This window comes from Mastigoproctus giganteus, chromosome 2 (assembly GCF_048544385.1).
Source record: "Mastigoproctus giganteus isolate SK-2022 chromosome 2, ASM4854438v1, whole genome shotgun sequence".
Classification (NCBI taxonomy): Eukaryota; Metazoa; Arthropoda; class Arachnida; order Uropygi; family Thelyphonidae; genus Mastigoproctus; species Mastigoproctus giganteus.
In genome coordinates this window covers 92552866-92571977 of record NC_143576.1, presented here as the reverse complement: position 1 = coordinate 92571977, position 19112 = coordinate 92552866, and the positions used below count along the sequence as shown (strand labels likewise).

At 40.2% G+C, this 19112-nt stretch overlaps 1 protein-coding gene across 1 annotated transcript in view; it reads left to right on the top strand.

Annotated features, from left to right (window-relative positions):
• Positions 1–4471: 4471 nt before the first annotated feature.
• The window catches only part of LOC150089424 (phosrestin-2-like), a 242447-nt gene continuing 227806 nt past the window's right edge, over positions 4472–19112 (top strand). The window contains exon 1 of the mRNA XM_090368579.1: positions 4472–4598. Coding sequence (XP_090224705.1) covers positions 4588–4598 — 11 coding nt within the window. The 5' untranslated portion in view covers positions 4472–4587. The remainder of the gene's footprint in view (positions 4599–19112) is intronic.

Genomic DNA, 19112 nt, shown 5'->3' with positions numbered 1-19112 from the left:
AACTAAGTTAAGTTATATGTGGGGGATTGGGTCGACGCACTGCGATTGCCCGGTCCTTTAACACAACGCTAATCCTTTGCTGCAGTCACAGGGGTTATATAACTTCTGGAGACCGAGGGCGGGGATTTTGTCCTAAGAGATTGCGAGTTAGAGCGACTAGACGGAAAAAGGGCGCCGCCCCACAGAAACGAGAGGAAGGAAGATGGCGCCTTGAAGCGAGCAAGAAAGCCAACCCAAACAAGAAGTGCCATGTAACCAAAGAAGAGAGGGCCATCCACAAGATGATACTGCGACGCCCTACATGTAACCTTTAGAAATAATGTTGGTCCTTAAGTTTTTCCCACCAGTGTGATACACGCATGGCTTAGTAACGCTTTGCTATTCTCTTCCGTATTCGAGCAGAACCAGCTACAGCTTCCAGTCTAGCGTATTTCTGTTACTGTTTACTTGTAATAAATAAGATAATTAATTTAAAATAATAACAGGGAACATTCCGTCTATGTCATGATGATAAACTAAACATTTAGTCAGGCCGCTATCAGATTTAAATATTGTGGAAAAGCAATGTTACAATGAAAGAAAAAAAATATATCATTTATTTATTTTTATTCTTTTTTTTTTTTTCTGAATTACCATTTGGGGTGACCATCGGCCGCTATTCTACGACCGGCCAAATAACTTAAAAGAAGTTAACGATTAACTAGATCCAAATGGATTTCCAATTCAGTTTAAAAGTTTCACAGTAATAAACGTTTAGTTATTTAAAAAAAAAAAGTTGTAATTTTTCACATCTACACTATCCAACTGTATGTATAAAGAGCTGCTAAGTATAACTATAATGCTAAAGTATAATGTTACAGTAATAACGAGGCGCCTCCGTAGCCAGGTGGGAAGGAGCAACAGTGCGTAGCACACGCTTCTTGATTAGACCGGGGTTCGAGCCCGTCACCACTAAATACGGAGGATGCAGAAAGGTCAGGGAATGACCACCGCATATTCCAGGAGAAATATGGCCTTAGTTGCTAATGCTCCAAATAACCAACCAACGGTAATAACGAATTAAGTACACACACATCCCTGAAAAGCAATGCTCATTATTGTCTTTTGATCACTTTCTTTTCGGTATGTTCACCCTTACAATTAATTCAGTTACTAATGTTCTCATTACTACAGCTCTTAACTGACTGCTTATCCTCCATTTATTTTTCTTTAAAATGATGAAAGATATCTCAAAGACAGCTGAAAGAAGACCCTATATAGAAAGATGGATCAAATTTTAATTAAATTAAATGATTGTTTTCTGGAAGTTTGCGTATTACTTCATTTGCTTTGACCACTTTCAAACGTTACCCTGTGATATACTCGATTTATTGCATAAGAGCTGTAATTAATAAATGAAACAGAGTAATTTATTCATTCCACCTACAGAAGTTTATCCCACAATTTATTCATAAATCATCAGACTTATATTTCGTTTCAACTGCTTAATGAAACGCTGTTTCATTAAGCAGTTGATTTAAGATTAAAGATTTAAGGTACTTAATTACGAACAAGTGGATGCACTGGTATTCCATCAACCCATGCCATATCAAGGTGAAATTTGAAAATTTCCCACATAACTTGTGGAACATTTTTTAAAGTGAATAAGGTGATTAACCGAAATCTTTTCTCTGAATAGCGAAAACCCATCTAACCGCTATAAAGCGCTAATGGTCTTTTAATTCTCTTTAAGTCCGGCATAGCCCTGCATATATTTTCTTGATTACATTTAAAAGAAAATCAGAATTGCAAATTATCCAATTACTTTCAGAACGTTTCTTTCGCTGATAACAAAGGTGATCGCAGTGAATGCCCAATTTAAGCATAAACAGGCGTATGGAAAGAAATTCTAGTGTTTGGGTGACATTCCTTTAGATTTGCATGCCGTGGCGGACAGTATAATAGTGTCTTTCTCTGTATGGAAAATGTCTAGCTTCGATTCCCGTCCCCGAATGCATTGGCTTTTTTTTTTCTAATAGACTCAGATTAGATTTTAGGTCAGGATTTTGTAGTTTTCCCCTCCCTACAGAAATTCGGATTTTTCATCCCATAAAACATGAAATTGACCACACGATAATTTCAATCTTCAAACATGAAAGGGACCAAACTCTAACCATCGCAATACCAAAGTAACTCATGCAAGTGGTGTTACAAAGAGCTGGTAAAAGTTAGCTCCAATTAGAACTTTCGTTTGTAATTTCGTCTCAGTCTATCATTGAGACGAAATTAAAAACTGTTCCGTTCCACGCCAGGACAGAAAGGAAGGTAGGAAAACAATCTTTATATTCTATATGAAGTATTTAATTGAGATTCTGCTCACATATCTTGAATTTTTGGCTTACAGTCAATTTGATCAAATTTTGTAATGGATTTTTGTATGCTTCTGCCATATTGCTCTTCCTCCCGAAGTGTATTGCAATCGAATTTCCAATATGCAGGAATTTTTCAGGCCTGGTGGAATATATGAAGTGTACGTGACTTCTGAATGGGTTTGTTGGACTGTTGAAGCGTGCTTTGCAGAAGTAATTGTGCCTATCAAAGCTGGACTTATTACAGGCATATTCTATGAGGAATAAATTGTTATCATATAATGATGTATATATATATATATATATATATATATTCCATATCTCGCAGCAATAAGGAAAATGATCAGAAAACTGGTAGAAATGCATCATATAAAACCGTAAGAGGTAATATTAATCTGAAATGAGAAGTAACAGCAAGCAATGGAGGTCTAGCTGCATTTCACACAGCTCTGTGAAAGGTAAAGCTTCTCAACTCTCTCATCAGAGCTGTCGGAGTGCATTTTGCATAATGCAGTTATACTATGAACACTGATACTGGTATCCGTAACAGTGTGACAGAATATAATTTAAGCAGGCAAGCCTTTGTGCACCTTCTTATCGGATAAATGACCACAGTTATGTATATACCTTAGAAACCTGGAAGCTAGTTATGGCCCTTGCTCAAAACCCATGAATGTATCCCAAAGTAGTAAGATAACTCAAGCATTTGACAACTGTCATTGCTTTTTTCACATTTAATCAAAGTTCAAAATCTTATCATTTCTAAAGAAAAGAAGAAAAAGTACCAGACGAACATCGTATTCTGTTTAAAATCATCAATTACATATACACGTTTCAGAATATTTATCCAAAATAATTTGGATAAATACAGGTGTATCCTGAATCTGTTAAAAGCGGCGTCAAAGAGAGAATGCACAAAACCGGGGATAAAACTTAATCGAAATAACATAACATTTTAAATATATAAACATATCAAGTCGGTAAAGTGTGAAGACGAGAGAAACACAGCTGGACACCTTAATCGCAGCACCGAACAATATTAGCCTGGTTTCTTTCACATTATGAGGCTACCACAACGAGTAGCCTTACTGCTATATTTCTAGTAAGCAGCCCTTCCTCAAAGGAAGTATAATGTACTTATTTGTAATGCAGTACCATTCCAGAACGCAGCCGTTTCGGTGGCTGTCATCTCAATAAAGGAAAAGGCAAATACTCATCATTGCAACGCCTGAATTTTCGTTACTGACAATCAGTAACGACTTAACTCAAAGATGACAGACGTACCATAATGTGCAGGGTAAAAATTAGAAAAGTTTAATAAATCTAATGTTCTTTCTAATAAGTTAAAGTAACTATATTACTTTTATGAACTATGTTTGTGAATCGGTGAAAAACTCCATTCAGATGATTCTGCCGATTAGTACCGTTTACTACACTGAATTGTTAAAGCTAACTTCATGCGCAATTAGAAGTCGAAATCTTTTGCACGTACGAGGTATACTCGATTAATATTAATAAAGGAAAGAAAGGCCCTTGATTACGCATGACCAAATTTCCCCAAAACGGAAAAGTACGATTAAATTCCATCAGAAACCCAGAGAACATTTTAACTAGGATATCTGTTCAATGTTTTCGGCTGTGCAATTACGCAAAACTTGAAGCAGCATCTGAAAACATTTATTTGTAATACGTATACTAAGAGGTGATGTCGTTGTAAACGGATGTTTCAAATGTACCCACACTCTCAGAACATATTAAAATTTTTTAATGCGTTTCTGAGAGGATGAGGTTTCTTGGTATTCACAAGTTGCTGGAATTTATTTCTCAAAACAAACTTAACTCTCGCTTATCGTCCGTTCTCCCTGCAGTTGCTAGGCGACATGGTTTAAGTGCGCCACCTAGCGACACAGGTGTGGATCTTAGTGGCTAAACGTCAACAAGAGTCGAAAATCGTTTCCATATCGACCCATTCTGAAGCCAAATACCTGTATAGGGGTCGCTTCGACAGGAAGAACTGCTCTGCACGTGCCACAGAGATGCTGTTCCTGAGAGCGTTATCGCTACTTTTCAACAATCAGCCGACCTTGTATCTTCTGTCGAAGTTTTGGAGTGTAAGGACCTATAGCTACTAAAAGCTGCGAACAAGCGTGTAGACAGCCAGTGCTAAGTTGTGAATACACATATATAGGCTTTGTTAAAGATCGTGGGAATTTGATTGTGGATGTAGGATCCAAAAACAATGCCTTTAACGTGAGTAGACAACTGCTTTCTGCAAACTAAAATTAAGGAAACATTCACAAAATAAATTTAATGTGTATTGTGTTTTTAAATATGAAAAATGAGGACATCGCCCAAGGTAATTTAAAATTAAAGTATATGCAGTTGATGTACATATAAGTTTACATAAGTTTAATATAATAAAGAACCAATCATTTTGAACAATATCAAGATGTTTCATAATTCACAAAAAAAAATGACAAGTTTGATAAATAAAAGATTTATCATTGTGATGACTGGCTGTAATAATCCGATTGCTAAATATGCTACTAGTTTATTTAATTTATAAATTTTAATCCATGTCAAAGGAGTCTTCTTTTGAAATGAAGTAATATCAATAAAATGACTCACGTAAGTTTTTAATATGTTTTGATGTCATTACCATTGTATTTCATTTAAAATAAAAGACAACAGTCTTTTAGTATCTTAACTATTCCTCAATCGGATATAAGTTTAATACCTGAGATGCACTCAGATGTTCAAGCAACGGTACTTAAATTGGACTAGAAATCTCCCGATTCTTTAAAATTCTATTTGCATACTTACTGCATAAAGAGAATTATTCCACAACTAGCTTTATTTTCATAACCCGCGAAATTTGGCAAAAAAAAAAAAAAAAAAAAAAAAAAGTTCATTTTTACATGTTAAAAGTGGAATAAATTTCTAAACTTTATTGGATATAAATATCAGATATTTTTACTGGTAAGTGAAATTAGTTTTAAATAAATTCTGACGATTAAAAAAAATAATATAATAAATAAATAAATAAAAGGTTTTTATTCCTCCAATACCTATGGCTAAATTTCGTAATAATTACATGTATTGCGGCAAAGATGTATTTAAAGGATGAAATTCACTTCACTGTGATAGGCAGTTAACTGGCATTTAAGCTGATTTCTCATTTTTAGAGATAAATTTCTTAAAAAATTAAACAGGAAATACACAGAATGGGTGGATTTATATTTGTATAACTACTGGATGCAACGCGAGGAATACAGGCACAGATCTTAATAAATGAAAATTTAATTAAAACGGGAAGGATATTAAGTGGAAATTACTACTAAGTGGGTTTAATAACGACAAATTACCACGTGAAGTATCTAATTCGATTATTTGAACGAAAGGACAATTATTATTACAATAGACACAAACAACCATGGTAGTCATAAACTTATCCTAAACCAAGAATCCAGGCCCAAAGACGGATTTCAACGCAGAAATCCGAAACGTAGCCAATTTATTAGGTTGTTGGGAATGTTTGGGACTATTTTGATAATTGTTCTCTCGCTTAAATAAACTAATTAAACTATACCGTAATCGGAATTACTCCACACCATCAGGCATCTCTTATATTGTGGAATTATACTTCGCAACTGGGTTGTCATCATTGCAACACCAGGGTACCTGCCCACCCACTGAAGAGGAGCCAATGAGCTCCGAAATCGTGCCGTATGGGTGAATGATATCCGCTGAGAATAAGTAACAATATTCTTCTCCTATGGTGAAGCGTTACTTATTCGAGGTAGTGCAATATCATGGCAATTCGTTGTGACGGTATTCACAATATGAGATATGCTTAATGATGCCAATTTATAACTACTTATGTAGTTGGCTGTGTACAGAAATGATGCAAATGCACTAACTTGTATATCAGTTAAACTATTTACGTAACCTGAGGCTTAGCCCTAAATTATACCGTTAACTAATTAAATACTTCACGTAGTAAAGTGTCTTTATTAATCTACCCAGTAAATAAAAATTTAATATTTCAATTAAAATGAAAATAAAATTTTTAAAAAGCTCAACAAAATCACTGATAAATACTATACAAGGACAGGTATGTATCATAACTATTATACATTTGACAGTTTCCTCAGTGGGACAGCACTGTCCATGGTTTTGGCGCTCCGTATTAAACTAATAAATTTTAGATAACATAAGGATTATTCAAATTAAACATATGTGCATACTTTACTTTGCGTTTCAAAATATACTACAGAAATATCGTACTTAATTATTTCGTCAAACCTCAAATCAGTAAATTTATCCCAGGCGTTGAAGTCAGGCACCTGCCCTTAACTACTTCAATACTGTAGCCTTCACATTACCATACGTATGGAAACTATTATATAAAATTATTATTAGTAAGATTCCATACGCTGGGCTGATGTATGACCCACACTCAGCGAAACTTATTCAGCGTGGCCATGTGGACTGTGCATGCGGTGACGCAACATCAAAATTCAATACGCCTAATCGCTTAGCATGCATAGCTCGCCGCAAATTTCCAGTGTTTCACAATAGCGTTCTAACTCTATCGCGACGTTATGCGACAAAAACTTGGTTCGCCAGTGTTTAGCAACGCTATTGTGAAAAAAAAAAAAAACTCTCTTGGCAAACCAGGAGAGTTTTTTTTTCACCCGTGGAGAGCTTTCATAATTTCAGAGCACGCGTGGAAAGACTCTCCCCTCTTGCCGGTGGTATGTATATAAGATGTTTCAAGGATAGGCCTGTGCATATATTCTTCGGATGGTATGTTAACAACTAGTGCAGCTGGTCAATCGCCTTCAGTAAATCTTGGAATGTTAATGACCCGATTATGGACTGCTTATGGATTGATGGCTGTGATGCCATCGCGGCCATCAGTCCATAATCCCACCGTCCCTCTTCACGAAAGGAACTTGCATGCAACTAAAACTTTCACCTGGCAGTATTTTCCCTGTGGTCAAATTACAGCACACGCCCATTTATTTGGATAAATTCATCATGTTCACCTCCATAATGTGTACGTGACAGTTCGTTACACCCCCTCCGCTTTGCAATCAACGCTGCACAGTTCGCTATACCTATTCTGCTTTGCACTCAACCCCGCACCTATATATGCATTTTAGCATGTGCACACAGGTCGCCTATGTCCAAACCATTTTCTCCATGTTTTAACATTTCATTTGAACAAGCCATATACAACACTTGTGAATCCTTATAAAACTGATTGGATTTGAGTGCAGTTTTAACGTATTTTACTCAACAGCAAGATCAGCTGCTTAATGGAACGTATAAAATTTTTCATTTGTGCTTTTTCATCATCATCATCCATTTTCAATCCACTGTAGGAGGAAGGCCTCTCCAGCAACTTTCCAGTTCCTTCTGTTTTGTGCAATGGCCATCCATTTACTACCCACTAACTCATGAATTTCATCTATCCATTTCCACCGTTGTCTTCCAGGTTTTCTTCTAGCTCCTCTTGGGTACTATTCTGTTATTTTCTTAGTCCATCTGTCATCATGTCTTCGAGCTATGTGTCCTGCCCAAGACCATTTAGTTCTTTAGTTTTGATAAGAATGTCCTTTACTTGAGTTTGCTGCCTAATAGTTTCTAACAATCAATCTAACAGTTTGATTCCCAATATAATTCGTTCCATTCTTCGCTGTGTAGTTCTCAGTTTCTCTTCCATTCTTTTGGTGAGTGCCCAAGTTTCACTTCCATAAGTCATGGTGGGAAGTATACATTGGTTCATTATTTTACGTTTCAGACAAACTGGGATATTGCTCTTCAGTATGTGACTATATTTCCTGAATGCTATCCATCCAAAATTTAATCTTCTCTGGACTTCCAGCCATTTATCATTATTACACAGCTAATAAGTTGTCCCAGATAAGTATATGACTCCACCTTTTCAACTACTGCTCCTTCAATCATTATGTCCCTTTCTGTGTCTCATATCTCATACTTGTTCATCATTCTTCTTCTTCTTTGGTCCTTAGCTGGCAGCTGGGGGAGGCGGTTGGCCACGCAACCAGTATGCTGCTGTAGGTGCCGCAGGGTTTCGGACTTGCTCTGTGATGTTCTTCCATACCTTACGATCCATGGCTTCAGTCCTGGCCTGGCTAAGGTCGAGACGTCGGCTCTTCAAGTCATCTTCCACTTGCTTGGCCCACGTTTTCCTAGGCGCAGTCCGTTGGATGCTCCATTGGGTGGGTCGTTGTCTCCAAAGGAGTGTGGATGGTATTCTGTTCGTGCCCATTCTACATACGTGGCCAAACCATCTGAGCCTTCACTTCTGGATTTGGTCAGCAATGGTTGGTTGCTGTTGGCATCTGGCACGGATGGTATCATTAGTGATGCGGTCGCGAAGAGAGATGCCCAAGATCTGCCGCAGGCATCGCATTTGGAATACCTCAAGTTTGTTCAAATCTAATTTGAGACAAATCCATGTTTCCGATCCGTAAAGAAGAATGGGCAGAATCAAAGTCCGGAAGAGTCGGATTTTAGTCTTTGTGGAAATGTTGGTCCTCTTCCACAGACACCATTTGAGCGAGGCGAACGCAGTGGCCGCCTGTCCAATTCTGCTGTGGATTTCCATGGTGGATGCAACTTTCTTCTCCTGGACCAGCGACCCAAGGTATTTAAAGTCCTGCACTTGCTCGATCTGGACGCCTTCGAGATAGATGGTGGCTTGCGACCCATCTGTTGTCAGGGCCTTTGTCTTACCAGCATTGATCTTCAAACCGTATGGCCGGGCAATGCGGGCAATGTCGTAGAGGATGTCCGTGGCTTCAGCGTCGTTACCGGCAAGGATAGCACTATCATCAGCAAACATCAGGTCAGTCACATAGTGATCCTTGTCATATTGTATGCCCTGTCTGTTTCTGAATGCTTGCCTCATAATGGCGTCGACCACGATGTTGAAAAGCAACGGGGAGGCTACATCCCCTTGGCGGACTCCAGTTTGGATGGTAAATTCCTCAGATAAATCGTTCTGGATGCGCACCTGGCTGGTTAAACCGTTGTATGCAGTTTGGAGGAGTGTGATGACTTTTCGAGGTACATGTTCAACCTCTAGTAGTTTCCATAAGGCAGGCCGGTGGACACAGTCGAAAGCAGACTTAAAGTCAATGAAAACAATGACGGTTCGCTGTCCACACCGGATCCTCTCCTCCATCAGCTGACGAATGGCAAAGATTTGATCACAGCATCCTCCAGGTCTAAATCCTGCCTGTTCTTCTCGACTGGTTTGCTCGCGATGTTTTTGCAGTCTTGACTGGATGATCTTCATAAAGACCTTTCCGATGATGGAAAGGAGGCTGATGCCACGGTAGTTCTTGCAGTCCCGGTTATCACCTTTCTTGTGGATCGGTACGATAATGGCTTTCCTCCATGTTAACGGAATTTGTTCAGTGCACCAGATGGTTTTGAGGAGTGAGTGTAGTCGGCGAAGCAGTACATCTCCCCCGGCTTTGATCGCTTATGTGGTGACTTGGTCCACTCCTGGTGCCCTGCCATTCTTCAGGGATTGTATGGCTGCTTTCACTTCTTCTACTGTAGGCTCAACATCGACCATGGAGACCTCAGGGGGGGTCGATCGAGAGTGCTGTTGCTGGCGGTCCCTGAGGTGGGTCGTGATTATACAAAGCTTTGAAGAATTCACTCCACCGTTGCAGGCGTTCGGATGGTGATCGCACGAAGGTCCCATCAGCATTCTTGATGTTGTCACTAGTCAATTTGGTCTTTCCACTCAGACATCTGAGGGTGCGGTAGAGAGTGCGATACTCGTTTTTGGATGCCGCCACTTCAAGATCGTCTGCCACTTGGTTCCAGTATGCTTCTCTTTCTGCTGTCATTCTTTGTCGGACTTCTCGGTTTAGCTGCCGGTACCGTTCAAAGTCGACCAACTTTGCCTGTTTCCGTTTGTCCACGAGGTCGAGGCACTCGTCTGATATCCATGGTTGCGTTCGACGTCGGGCAGGTGGACATAGGGGCTTGGCACATTCCAGGATGGCATCAGAGATCTGCTTTTCTTCTTCATTTATATCCTCGGGCACGGCCAGCATCTCGAAGCGGTTGGATAGGGCGATCTGATATGCCTGTTTGTTGGCAGCATTCATTAGCTGCCTCCAGTCCAGCTTGGCTGACCGAGATGATCTTTTTGCATGCCGTAATTTGAGCTGCACCTTAGCCCGGATGAAGTAGTGATCAGATCCGCAATCAGGTCCCCTCATGGCACGAACGTCCATGAGTGATGAGCGAAATCTGGCATTGATCAAAATGTAGTCCAGGATTGCTGAGTCCTTGCCAGATGGATTTCGCCATGTAAGTTGATGTTTTTGAGGGTGCTGGAAATGGCTGTTCATCATTACTTTTGTTTTAGACATATTCATCTTTAGTCCAAAATCCTTACTAACTCTGCATAACTGATTAAGATTTTCCTCTAATTCTTTGGGATCGTAGCTTATGACCAAAATGTCATCTGCAAATCGTAAATGGTTTAGGTACTCTCCATTCACATTGACTCCTTTCTGCGACCAGTCTAATCTTCTGAAAGCTTTCTCAAGGGCAGCAGTAAACAGCTTCGGAGATATTGTGTCTCATTGTCGAACTCCTTTCTCGATTTTAAATTTCCTACTGTCTTTGTCTAGTCTAATAAACGAGGGAGCGTTCTCATATATTTTCTTCAAAATCATTATATATGGGGTATCTATGCCTGGTCTTTCCAGTGCCCGAAACATTGCCTTATGCTGTATGGAGTAAAATGCCTTTTCATAATCCACAAATGCCAGGTATAATGGTGTTTTATATTCATTTGCTTTTTCCATTAGCTGTGATATTACGTGAAAGTGATCCATAGTTGAGAATCCTGTCTAAAGCCAGCTTGCTCTTTCGGTTGATTCTCATGGAGTATTCTTTCTAATCTGTTAGTAATGACCCTTGTGAACAACTTGTAGATGTGGGATAACAAGCTAATTGGTCTAAATTTTCAATTTCTGATTTATCTCCTTTCTTATGCAGCAAAACTATGATTGCATTATTCCACTGCTTAGGCGTCACACATTTTCTAATGCATTTTGTGAAGAGCCTTGCCAGTTTTTGTGTTATGTCTCTTCCTCCCAATTTTAACAACTCTACAATAGCTTCATCTTCCCCCGGGGCTTTCTGATTCTTCATTTTCTTCAACGCATGTTCTACCTCATCAGGAAGAATATCGGTTATGTCGTATGTGTTGCTGATTTGCGATCCATCTTCCCCACTGCTGGCATAATTTCCTCGCTCCTTGTATAATTCTCTATAGTAGTCTTCTGCTATTTGAATTATGCCTTCTCTGCTATTTATAAGTACACCATCGCTATTCTTCAGTTTCAGTATCATTTGTCTTTCTGTATTACTGCTTATGGCTGTTGATTTAAGTCCTTTGTTTTCCCTTAATGCTTGTTCTACTTTTCTTGTGTGAAATCTTCTTATGTCCTCTCTGAGTCTCTTTCTAAGGCCTTGCATAACTCGGTATACTCAATTTTCTCCTTGTCAGTGTTTATCTTGCTCTTCATTTGTCGCCTTCTGTTCATCATAACAAGTGTTTCTTGACTAATTTTTTTCTTCCTTGGATTTCTTTTTTCCTATAGGTTTCTTGGGCTTTATGACTTTCAGAAAGTTGTAATATTCCTCGTCGATATCTTGGTCCTGAGCAGTCTGCAGAAGCTCAAACTTGTTCTTAAGTTCCAGTAGCTACTGCTTTTTCCCATCCTCTGTTATCTCAAAGGCCTTTGTATTATTTACACTCGAGTTAGTTTTTTTTCCTTTCCTTTCCTATATCTATATCAAGTGTACATCTTACCATTCTGTGATCACTTCCAACATTTACCTTATTCAGGACGGTAACATCATTCACGATATATCTTCTGTTAGTGAGGATGAAGTCGATTTCATTAGTTGTTAATCCATTTGGACTCTTCCATGTCCACTTTCTGTTCACCCTTTTCTTGAAAAAAGTGTTCATTACTGACAGTCCTTGATATTCTGCGAATTCCACAAGTCTTTCACCTCTTTCATTTCTTTCACCAATTCCAAAATTTCCTATAGTTCCCCTTTCTGCGCTGTTTTGTATTTTTCCAACCTTAGCATTGAAGTCCCCCATAATAATAGTGTAGTGGGTTTTCTGCTCATCTAGAAGACTCAATTTCGGTGTACATTTCTTCAACCTCTTCATCACCATGGCTCGATGTTGGTGCATAAGACATTATAACCTTTAGCTTGTACCTCTTAGAAATCTTGCGTATTAGTCTTGACACCCTTGGTGATGTACTTTTGAATTCCAAACCTAACTAACCTGTTGTTTTTTATATCTTTATGGACCAGAAACCCAACTCCACCTTCGCTCTTTTCACCGTTTCCATTTGTGCACAACACATTTCCACTTGATAAACTTATAAGTGATTCATTTCTTCTTCTTGTTTCAGCCAAATCGATGATATTCCAATTCACATTTTCTAATTCCTTTTCCAGCTCTAATATCCTGTCTTCACAGATGAGCGATCTTACGTTGTAACAGGCCAAGTTCAGTTTCCGTGCATGGCAGCCTGGTCGTACCCAGAGATTCTTAGCACCCTCTGCTTCCACTCTGATCCTCTCGCTGCCGTAAGAGGGGGAGTGAAAGCCGCTGGGGACTGAGGGCCATTTGTTTCGTTGTGCTGTCATATGCTGGAGGATTTGATATTTTCCTCTTCACGCTGACCAGGCGTCTTGAAGAGAACCACTCTACACGTTCGTTGCCACCTAAGTGATGTAACAGGGCTTATCATCGAGAAGGTATGCATGAGTGGATTTTAGGGAGGCAGGCCAACCGGCCTTCTCCTAAATCTTCTGTAATAGAAAGATATTAGATCTATCAGTGTTTTAGACTGAGTGTCTGATAACACACAGAATACCTGTTCCCCTCTAAGCCCCTTGTGCTTGTTAAGGCATGCCAATTTTAATTTAAGCAGCTGGAAGCTTACAGAAAACTAGAATAATTGTCCGGCTCATATAGTAGGTCGGTAACAAATTTAATTTACCAGCGTGTTCGAAACTATGGCTACGCCTATAATAAGTATTCTTAGTTGTTTATTTACCTTTCATTATGGTAGTATGATTTAAGCAACCAGAACCCTGCAATCAAAGGTGTTCATTTAGTAGGTCGAGAGACTTACAAACAAAGGTATTAATTTACTACTGGTTAAGACTTGTTATTTAAGATATGAATCGTGTTGTACAAAAACAGTTTTGTCTGCATTAGAAGCATATTAACAACTAGAATATCCGCCAACTAGAATATTTCGCCAAAACTGTTTCTGAGGAGAAGTAAAGATTAATATCAAAGTAACATTTCCTTCGGCCCCCTTCGCTGCTCGCTAAGTTGTCAGTGGGACAGGTTCGGGTAATAAAATGACTAAAAATGCAATTTGATAATTTTTTACATGTACAACTATATTGTCCTTAAAAAATATATATTTACAATTATTTCACAAAAATTATCAGGACCTGGAAACCGCTTCGGTTCAAAGAGCGTCACGGACACAAAGTAACAAGCAAATTATATATATAATTACGTTTTTAATAAATAAATAAAGCTATTAACAATAAAACTAAATATATAGATTAATGATTAATTTTTTTAATCATTTTTTTAAACGTAGCATTTCTTTTTCTTTTTTTTTTCATGAAAACCCAAACACGAGAGGTATTAGAACCTATAGTACTTAGTACCGTGCATAGGTTGAGAAGACGAAAGAAGATATTTGTTGACATTAGATTTGAAATTCTGTAGACTAATTTTCAGGAATTCGTACGAAGGAAGGTTGTTCCAGAAAACAGCAGTTGAATGAATAAACGAGGAAGATTAAAAGTTGGTTCTGTGAGTTTGAAGTTGGACAGTAAATTAAAGTTGGCTTGTAGCGGCACGTGTTCAGACTGTTTTGAAAGAAAGAGCGGGAATTATAGAAGCCAATTCAGAAGAACAGTGCCCATGGAAGTACAACATCTGTAGAAAAGGCATGCAGCAGAAAGAATGTCTATGAGACAGTGGAGAGACTCTGTTAGCGACGAGTCATTAATTAACCTAACCGCCTTCTTCTGAATGGAATCTAGAAATCTGAGAGAGGTTTTGTTGTTACCGGCTCAGAGGTGGGACAATATTCGATGGTAGGGCAGATTTGCGATTTGTACAGAGTGAACAGCTGTTTGGAAGAAAAGTAACGCTGAGGGCGAAAGAGAAAGTCAAGTTTTTTAGATGCAGAGGAAACAATATTTGTAATGTGCTTGTGCCAAGAGAGATTAGAAGTCAGGGTAATCCCCAAAAGAGATACATATATCATATTGCCTAGAAATCGGAGTGTGACCAAAGATAAGCATAGGAGCAGAAGAATCCTTTTTGCGAGATATAAAACAAGACTGATTTTTAGAAGGATTGAAATCAACTAAGTTGTCTTTGCCCCACTGGACAATTACCTGGAGATCGGCATTTAAGGAATTGGTAGCGGATATTTCAGAAGTTCAAGCTGATCGAGCAGGGCGAGGTGTCTCAGAGTGAAAAGTGGAATGCAGTGCGCTATCATCAGCAAAACTATGGATAGGATTTCTGGTCAATGGAAGAAGGTCATTGATATACAAGAGGAAAAGAGTGGGGGAAAGAACCGAACCTTAGGGGACACCAGCATTAGTGGAGAAGTTACAAGACAGAGAGCCATCTACCATCACCCTCAGTGAGCGATCAGAGAGAAAACTGGATAGCCAATTACTAAAAACATTTGGCAAACCATAAGATGGAAGCTTGTTTAGCAGACCTTTATGCCAAACACGATCGAAAGAGTTTGAGATGTCAAGAGCAACTGCTTGTGTTTCACCGAACTTTTACATTGAATTTGTCCTCAAATGGGTAACATAGGCCAGAATATCACCAGTGGATCGACACTGACGGAATCCGACTGGAGATCATTGATCAGACAGAAGGTTTCTAGTAGTTTAAGAGTTGGCGGTTAATTGATTTCTCCATTACTTTAGAAAGAGTAGAAGTAACTGCAATGGGACGATAACTGGATGGGAGTGATTTGCCAAACTTTTTAGGAACCGGTTGGATATGAGCAAATTTCCAAGCAGAAGGAAAAGCACCTTTGGAATAAGAAAGTGAAAAAAGGCGGCAAGGAACAGGAGTAAGTTCAGGAGCACAGGTTTTGAGAACAAGTGGAGAAATACCATCAGGACCGGGAGCTTTCTTAGCATCAAGATTCGTCAAAATCCTTCTGAAAACCCTTTGACGGAAGACAACAGGAGGCATTTAATGGAGCGTGTTGGGAATGGTGGGAGGTGTTTTGCTAAGATCATTAATACATGAGTTGGAAGAAAAATGGGATGATAGCAGGTCACCTTTATCCTTGGCGAAGTGACAATGGAACCATCTGGTTTTGACAGAGGTCAGAGGTGTGCAAAAGTTGCGGCTAACAGCTCTGGCAAGAGACCAGAATGCTCGGCTACCATTAAGGCAAGATGCAAGTTTTCTACTCTTAGCGTGTTCAAAATCTAGTTTGTTGCGAACTCTGGTGTAAGCAGAAAATGAAACTGAAGAACTGGAAACAAGCCAATTACCATATGCAACATTCTTCTCTTGAACAGCCTTAGCACATTTATTGGAAAACAAAGGTTTAGATAAAGGACGAGATTTTTAAGTGGAGAATGGAATCAAAGATTCCATTCCTACAAGAACAATTTCACTGACACGATCTGAGCAAACGTTGACGTCAGAAGTTTTGAAACAGTAATCCAACCAAGGAAAAGAAATCTCGCAGGTCATCCCATTTTGCATTCTTGTATTGCCAAACAACAAGAGGTTGGGGATAGCCATGAGATAAAGGCTACTCTGGAGAAGAGGCAATCACCAAGTTGTGATCTGAGGTGCCTAAAGGACCATTCACTTCGACCGTGTACTGAGAAGGGTTGTTTGTGAGAAAAAGATCAAGAGTGTTGGTTAGGATTGTCTGGTATTCTGGTAGGTAAATGAACAATCTGTGTGAGGTCATTAGTGTAAAGTGTGTTTAGGGTCTAACTGCACCAGGGATTTCCCCATCTCCGCGTAGTATACATTGTTGTGTGATACAGAACACTAGAGGCCAGAGATTTAAGAATGTATGGATATTGTAAGTGTAATGTCATATACCGTTGTTCTTCTGACCTTTTAGCCGCTGGACCCCTAATGGGATGTACTGTTGCCCACACTAAGTCCCGTGGATGCAAGTCAGGTACACCAGTATTTTTATATAGTACTCTGGCAAATCCTGCCACCTAATTTCCTGAGTTGTCAGTGGTTAGCGCCTAAAAAAAACAAACAAACAAAATTCTTGGAGAGACGCTGGAACTGGAAAAGCCAAAACGTATAATGAGCGCAGTTCAATTTTACGTAGTTAAATTTAGACGTGTAGGGCGTACGCTGTTGTATAGGTAGATTAAGCGCGGCAAACTGAAGACTGGGAAGTTTGTTTGTTTTTAATTATTTTTTAGGAGCATAGCAACCAAGGCCATATTGTTCCGGGGATATGCGGTGGTCACTCCCTAACCTTTCCGCATCCTCCGTATTTGGTGGTCACGGGCTGGACTGGGAGGAAAGACAGAAATATGGGGTCGAGAGAGAAGACCATCCCAAGTGATCAATGAGGCATGCCCATGCCCCACCAGGCGAAGAAAGAGGTGGTGGTGGTGACAGGTCGTCCCCTGCCCCACCAGGGAGAGTGGGAAAGATAGGGCCACACAAGGGAGTATGATTTGGAGCCAATGGCCATGGCATAACTGTTCACGTCAAAGTCGTGATGTTCCTGCTGGAACGTCCATACTGGGGGGAAGCACAAGAGCACAGGGTACCTTCTGGTAGATAACACTGTCATCAGAAGTCAAGTCCGTGTTGTCGTACGTGGGACATTCGTCCTGTCAGGTTTTTTTCTGGTTGTCTGAGTCGGATTGTCAGTTTAGGTTGGCCTGTCTGGTAGATGACACTGTCGCGGGAAGTCAATCATACAGTTCGTACATGGGTCAATTGTCCTGTCAGGTCTCTCTCTCTGGTTGTCCTGTTTGGGTTGTCAGCTTAGTTTCGTTTAGTCGCTCGTGAGAGCAGAGTCTCTTTTGGTTGTTACTCTAGATTTCCAGTCTGGCCAGTGCAGTCATTTACGTTTGTCGTGTAAGATCTCTTTCTGGTTGTCCGAGTCGGTTGTCAATTTAGGTTGGTCTAGTCACTCCAAAGAACAAGGGCACGTCAAGTCTTCAGAAGAGTGTCGTACTCCTTCGGATTTCCAGGTATTGGCTGTTAAGGCCCTTGTCCTAGTCGCGGATGTCTATTTGTGAGTACTCTTATAGTGGTTGCGGATATGTTCTTCATCGGGTGAAGAGATCCTGTGCATATTGGGTCAGGGCTTTGTAGCTGTCCTCATTCTCTAATAGATGTTCTTGGTTTTATGACACGAAGGGCAATCTATTTATTAGAAAGCATCAAAGATCTTCATAAAGTTGGCAGTGGTGCATGACGTGTTCCCACGATTCTGGTTGTCCACAGTGGCATAAGGGTGTGTTGCTCAGTCCGAGGGTAGCGAGTTTTACTCTGATTGCTCCAGGCCCCGTTAGCAGGTATGAAGTTATAAGAACGGGAGAGAACCAGTTTGGACTTTGGGGGGGGGGGGAACTCTGTGGATATCCGGGATGAAAAGCCGGGAAACGGCTCCTTTGGTCGAGTTCGCCCAGCGGGTGTGCCAGGTCCGTTGAAGATAGATGAGGAGTCATTTCTTATACAGGATGTGGTTGTTCGCTGGATTAGTGATGAAGTCTAGGCAGGTGGAAGTTGTGCCCTTGGAGAGTTCGTATAGTAGCCCACAGCGGATAATTTCCAGGTCAAGGAGAAGGGCTCCAGCGAGGACCTGAAGCGTGTGGGTACTAACAGTACAGCATGTTCTGGAGACCGTCAGGAGGATTGATCGCTGGATGGTTTCCAGCTTCCTTTTGTTGACAGCAGTCTGGGCTTTGCGGAACCAGGCGCCTGATGCATATGTTCTCACTGGTAAGACAGCAGCTTTATAAAAGAGGGTGAGAGTCCTTTTCTTCAATCCTGGCGGATAACTCTCGCTATTAGGGCTAAGTATTTCTTAATCTTGTTCTGGATATATGCGAGGTGGGGGTGAATGACAGGTTTTTGTCCAGTAGTGTTCCAAGATACTTAATTTCGTTCGCAAGCTTGATTGTTGTTCCCTGAATTTTAATTTGTGGAGGCCTTCTGGTGTTCAAGGTACCCTTGAATAAAATTGAGCGAATCTTTGAAGCGGATATCTTGAGTTGATTTTGTTTGGTCCATTTCTGCAGGGTATCTATGGCTTGGTTTGCTGTTCTCTCTAGTTGGGCCCTTGAGTTAGCCTCCAAGATCAGGATCAGGTGGTCCGCATAGGCCTGCGTTCTGACGTTCCCAAGATCTAGGCACAGAAAAGCTGTCTAGGACCAGGTTACACAGAAATGAGCCGAGGACCACGTTACACAAAGAGTCGAGCACTGAGCCCTGCAGACAGCCTCTGAACACAGCGGCTATCCGCGGCATAATCGAGCAGTAGGGGTTACAGATCTGTCGGAGATGTATGATTTGAGTACATTGTACAGGTTTGATGAATTTTGACCTTCCTGACCTGCCGAGGACGTTTGGCCACCAAAGGGAGTCAAAAC